Source organism: Diaphorina citri, unplaced genomic scaffold (assembly GCF_000475195.1).
Source record: "Diaphorina citri unplaced genomic scaffold, Diaci psyllid genome assembly version 1.1 scaffold1822, whole genome shotgun sequence".
NCBI classification, from domain to species: Eukaryota; Metazoa; Arthropoda; class Insecta; order Hemiptera; family Psyllidae; genus Diaphorina; species Diaphorina citri.
The window spans coordinates 54,188-60,401 of record NW_007379248.1 but is presented as its reverse complement, the minus strand read 5'-3'; the positions used below and the strand labels follow the sequence as shown (position 1 = coordinate 60,401).

Sequence of the window (6,214 nt, the reverse complement as noted above, 5' to 3'; positions counted from 1 at the left end):
TAATTTGGGGGTTTTTTTCTTTTTTTTTTTTTTTTTTTTTCTTCTCCTTTTTCCTTGTTTAAACAGGGTCGGCGTTTTTCGTCAGCCCTTAATCAGCCCTAGGGTGGTCGCTTGTGGGCTAACTCTTCTCACACAACCTTTCCGATATGTTTATCCAGGGAAGTTCAGGCTGGTATACTCCCTGTTTAAGATCCTCCAGCCAGACTAAACTGGTCTACTCCCTGTTTAACGTCCCCCAGCCAGACACCGTAAAATATTATTTAATCCCTCAAAAACCATGTAAAAAACTTATATTCCATTGTATTCCCCCAGGAGCATGTATACAGTACGTGATTCCCGCGTTCATCGTGATATTCTCTCGGGCCGACCTGCCCGAAGACTTGAAGCAGATTCCAAACCAGTTTCGCTCCCCCTTCAATTCTTTCCTGTGGCCAATACTCATCCTGGTATGGGCTGGCATTACGATAGCTTTTGTCACCATCAACCACATCGACAAAATATTCCAAGGACTCATCACAGACGTGGCACAGAAGGTAACACCGGGATTCTTATAGGTCTATTTCACCCCTAACTCTCGGGCCGACCTGCCTGAAGACTTGAAGCAGATTCCAAACCAGTTTCGCTCCCCCTTCAACTCTTTCCTGTGGCCAATACTCATCCTGGTATGGGCTGGCATTACGATAGCTTTTGTCACCATCAACCACATCGACAAAATATTCCAAGGATTCATCACAGACGTGGCACAGAAGGTAACACCGGGATTCTTATAGGTCTATTTCACCCCCAAGTGGGAATCTTGCCAAGTGGCAATGTGGTAAGAGTTTGACTTATGGTCACCCCTAGGTGGGAATCTCACCGACTGGCAGCGTGGTTAGAGGTCGGATTGAGGTCTGGGAGATCGCGGTTCGATTCCCGTGGAAAGTTTTGTCGCGGACATTTTTTTGTACAAAGTTTGACTGATAGGGTATTTTTGTACATAATGGTTGTTAACCTGGCAATGTTACGGGGTTAAAATGGAAGGGTTGTACTTCTTCTTGCCCAGCTGGTCCATGAGCATGCTACGACACAGACCACGCGAGTCTATTGTAGCGTTTCATTGGCTACAGAATTAAAACAGTGGTGAAGCACCACACTAGGGATAGAAAGACATTCTTTTTCTCCCTCAATCATTTGAATCTCAAACTGATAAGTTTTAAATCAATTTATCTCGGGATCTAGAAGTCGTAGAAGAAAAAGAAAAATTCCGTTGGTCCTCATTTTTCCTGCTCTATGACTTAGAAACACTACCCAAGAAAGCGCAACTGATCTATTGTTAAAATTAAGTAAAATATTGTCCAATACATAGCAATAATTAACCCTCACATGTCGAAAGGTAAATTTGATAGAGTGTGTGCTAGATAGAGCTCTGTAACTACTTATCGTCCGAAATCAAAGAGAGAAGGAAGACAGGATAGGAGAAAGCCACTGGTTCCGAGAACGAACATTATCCGTTCAGGATTAAATCCGCCCCGGGCGGGAATCGAACCCGCGACCTAGCACCCACAAGGCAGACAGACTACCAACCTAGCTAACTAGGCTGATCGAACCCGCGATCTAGCACCCACAAGGCAGACAGGCTACCAACCTAGCTAACTAGGCTGGTTGAGGTTGATCATGTGAAAAGGTGAAAAACTTATATAAAATATGTTACAGCAAAAGCACGTTTTCGACTTAATCTACAACAACCAGAACTTCATATTCGTCATGGTACACTTCTTTTCCTGCCCATGAAATATACAATACGCCGTGGCTGTGCTGCACCTGCAATCAAACCAAGAAATCATAAACACAAGTTCGATTCCCGCCCGGGGTGGATTTTATCCTGAAGGGATAAGGTTCGTTCTCGGAACCAGTGGCTTTCTCCTATCCTGTCTTCCTTCTCTCTTGGATTTCGGGACGATAAGACCTAACAGTTACAGTTCTTTTGTCCCCTCTCCTCAATAAAATCCTGGATACGGTACTGGTCTGGATCCGAAATTTATATGAGCAAGAGGTTTGATAGAGGGAACTGTAACTGCTATGGTCTTATCGTTCCGAAAGCGAAGAGAGGAGGAAGACAGGATAAGAGAAAGGTAGCTGTTCCGAGAACAAACATTATCTGTTAAGGATATTAAAATCCACCTCGGGTGGGAATCGAACTCGAACAACAACCCTCTATGAGTCTAAGCTAACAAGACTACCCTACCCTCATAATGGTGGACTGCGCTTCGGGACGGGCCAAGTAATCTTGGCAAGAGATCATCAACTCCTCTCCGGGCAGGTACACCACTACAACAACCCTCTAAGCTAACCATTGTCTTCTAAACGTTGATTTGCTTTAGGAAACCTCTACTCTCTGGTCCAAGTAAAAAAAAAAAGGTCTCCACAGGTACAAAAACCTTTGAATCAATCAGAAGGCGCTTTTTCTTACTCTTACCTACAGTTTGAAGTTTGAACCGGTTATTTCTAAAGGTCTTTTGTATAGGAAGATTCGATGGTGTACTACAACAGACGTGGTAACACATTGTACCTACACGAGTGTAGTTTTTTTTTTTTGAACAACGTATAGCTTTCTCTGCGCAGGGGGGCCAACTTTAAAATCTTAAATGAGAACCCCCTACTTTTGATACACCATATTAAAGGCCTTAAATAACGTAGTACTTTGGTATAAGTTTGAACTCGATCCGATGACCAGGGCCGGAGTTATGGCCTATTCAAATTTTCATTTTTCCATGTTCTCCCGCCAATAGGGGAAGCACCAAAAATGGAAAATTCATATCGATTGGTGATTTGTGCTTCAAATAGGTCCTATTAATGATTCATATTGAAATTTAGTCCCAAATATGAATTTTCGAAACATCCATTTTCACCCCCGGAGACCATCAGGGCCGGAAATCTAAATTTCATGTGGGTCTAAATGTCGATATGAACAATTAGTGGGACCTATTTGAAGCACAAATCACCAATCGATGTATGAATTTCCCATTTTTAGTGCTCCCCGTATTGGCGGGAGAACATGGAAAAATGGAAATTTGAATAGGTCATAACTCCGGCCCTGTTTAGCGGATCGAGCTCAAGATTGTACCAATGTACTACGCTCTTTAAGGCCTTTAATGGTGTATCAAAAGTAGGGGGTTCTCATTTAATATTTTAAAGTTGGCCCCCCTTGGGCCTACCCTGAAAAAGTCCCTGAATTTTTACGTAACCTATAAGAAACTAGAGGTAAATATAGGCTCGTACACAAAATTTCAGATTTCTAAATTCATCGGTTCAGATTCAAAAATTAAGGTGGGGGGACTTTATGAATGCACTGTATGTAGTTATGTACCAATAGATCAGTTGCGCTTACTCCGGTAAATCGTGAACTTTGACGTCACGGCATACGCTCCCGTAGGCGATGACGTCACATCAAATGTCCCGAGCAAAGCTCCCTTGCAGGCAACGCATTAATGTGTTTGTGCGCATACGTTTCTGCGCAGTTCTTTCTGCTCCTCCGCTAGCGTGCTTGTATAGTGGCGCTACCTAGCGGACAAAAATACCAACTGCGTTAAGTCTGACGTCACAAATATTTGAACTCTTTCATTATAAAAATTGAATTTTCGACCTTTTACAGTTGATTTTCGGAGTTTTGACCTCAGATTTGGATTTTTCCCAACTTTTTACATAGGAATCGACCATTTATTTATAATTTTTACCCATTTGCAACTGCTCCATTATACCAGTCTCGAATTTTTTTACACACACTATTCCTAGCAAATAACATTTTTTTATGTTTAACATTTACATATACTCGTAGATATTTAATTGCGAACATTCAAAGTTACAAGTTATACTTATAACTTATAATACATAACTATGTATGTAACTATGTATAGGGTGTAGAAAATAAGGAAAGAGAAAGCAAAGGTGCTAAAATGAATTTCACCTTTTTTATCTTTAGAATAGAAATGTATTGTAAAGGTAATAATTATTTTATGCTAAGTTCGAGTGATATTACTGAAAACTTACATTCTCGCTGAAAAATGTGAGAAGCAGCTTCTGACCTAAAGGATCGAAACAAAAAAACTCGTTTTCTGTTGGTGTCAATGTAAATAAATAATTAATTAGGCAATAACTAATTAACTAGCGTAATAAAATAAATATTTATTGTTTCCAAATATTGTACAGACCTATTTATGTACTTATAGGGTTTTGTGGGTATTTGTCATTGTATTGAAGAAAGCTCGAAATGCGGTGTTTGCCAACAAGCGCACAAATGACAACATCGTTTTATTATGTTTTTTTTTTTTTTTAATTTTTATGCCCTAATTATTTATTTTTAAATAAACAACCCCAATCTGCTTTTCGATCTTTGTTCAATGCAACTTTTGTATTTAAATTTATAATGATGTAGATTCATATTTTATTTCGGATTTTTCACACCAGTGTACTTTGTACCAGTCTTCGTCATAATTTTGTTTTGACTGTCCGTAGTGTATTCGTTTTTTTTTTTTTTTTTTTTTTTTTTTTTTCCGCTAGTAGAAATCGTCCAAAGTTTTGCGAACCCACCTTTTTGCGATGCAATATTTTTGAAAGTTCCTAAAAATTGTACCATTAAAAAGTGCAAATTCAAATAGTATGTAGATTTTAAAGTATGCAAGCGACTTGAGGTGTTTGCAATGTCTTCTGCAGGCTAAGACAAAAATCAGAAGTTCAGAAATTCAAAAGTTCGCCGATTTAACTTGCAAAAGTTATTTTGATGTACCTATTTTATGTCATTCTTATATCCAGCCCACACTTCGGTATTAAAATTAATCCAATAGGATTAAAAATAATATTAGAATATTAGATTAACTTTGACTTCAAAGTGTGGTCCTGGATATTACTTCTGTCTATAATATTCTGATCAATCAACGTCTTTTATTCTCTGTTTTTGCGATCTCTATACACTAACTGTGTTTTTGTTTACTGTTTACTTATGTGTGATCTTTTTTTTCAATGTAGAATAAGTCAAATTATATGTATTTACAGAAGTGCCTTCCGAAATATATATCTAAGATCCTTTAGTTTTCCTTAGGTTGTAGTTTTTGGCAAACAATTTCATTGTTAAAGTAAGGATTAGTGGCCGGGTCCACAATCCTAGTTTAAATTTGGTTTAAGTTAAACCCTTGGGTTAACCAATCCAAAGTGGAACAACTAAAGTCAAATTATATGTATTTACAGAAGTGCCTTCCGAAATATATATCTAAGATCCTTTAGTTTTCCTTAGGTTGTAGTTTTTGGCAAATAAATTCATTGTTAAAGTAAGGATTAGTGACCGGGTCCACAATCCTAGTTTAAATTTGGTTTAAGTTAAACTCTTGGGTTAACAAATCCAAAGTGGAACGACTAGTTCCCGATAGTTCATTGAAGTTAAGCAACGTTGCGCGTGGTTAATATCCGAATGGGTGACCATCTGGGTAATCTAGGTAAATGTTTTCTCTGTGTTTTTAGGAATCTCTGAAATTTTGTTACTGAATCTCTTCTGTGTTATAAATACATTTTATATTTTTTTATATATTTTCAATCTTGCATGTTTACATGTCTATTTTTCTATGAAATGATCTTGTAAATAAAAAAATAAATTATATTGTAAAACAAAAGTGGAGTTTTTGGTTATACATACCTACCTCAGAATAAAATTTCAGAACTTTAGCTTTCAGGAAACATTATACACTAAACTGTATATTTGCGATCTGAGAATCAACCACAGAAAAACATAGTAATTTAAGATTACAAGCCAAACACCTCGTCAAATCTGTCTCCAGCTGGGAAGGTCCCCTCCACACTTGCCCCATTCCCGCGCTGGACGGCCAAGAGGAGAGCGGAGGTGGAGAATATTTCTGTTAATCAAACAGGATACATTGTGTTCTCATGTAACTGACGACGGTAGATTATCCATAAGTTTCAATCCCCTTTCTTTTGGAAACATCCGTAATAAGAAACTTATATTTGGACGAGTCCACCGACATTCACCCAGTTTCCACGAGCGTGACCATTAGCCTCGCACCAAGTATGGTCGGCTCCCCATCTAAAAAAGGGGTCTTATACCGCTCGTGTGTTAGATGTGCTGTCGTACCAATGAACTGAACTTTACATACATTCCATGACTTTTTAATATTTAAATAAAGGACTTTGGCCGCTTTAGGAAGGTCATGGTGTTCCTAAACGAACCGCC

General features: G+C 38.5%; 2 protein-coding genes across 3 annotated transcripts in view; one reads left to right on the top strand and one right to left on the bottom strand.

Annotated features, from left to right (window-relative positions):
- LOC103517361 (transmembrane protein 104-like) overlaps positions 1-1,188 on the top strand; it is a 9,767-nt gene extending 8,579 nt beyond the window's left edge. The window contains exons 2-3 of one of the 2 annotated variants that reach the window (XM_026829477.1): positions 313-565; positions 838-1,188. In XM_026829477.1, coding sequence (XP_026685278.1) covers positions 313-554 — 242 coding nt within the window. In that variant the 3' untranslated portion in view covers positions 555-565; positions 838-1,188. The other variant, XM_008482387.3, reaches the window with a different exon arrangement.
- A 4,507-nt stretch (positions 1,189-5,695) lies between these two features.
- Positions 5,696-6,214, bottom strand: part of LOC103517364 — a 7,286-nt gene continuing 6,767 nt past the window's right edge. Inside the window, exon 5 of the mRNA XM_026829481.1 lies at positions 5,696-5,732. Within this exon, the coding sequence (XP_026685282.1) occupies positions 5,696-5,732 (37 nt within the window). The remainder of the gene's footprint in view (positions 5,733-6,214) is intronic.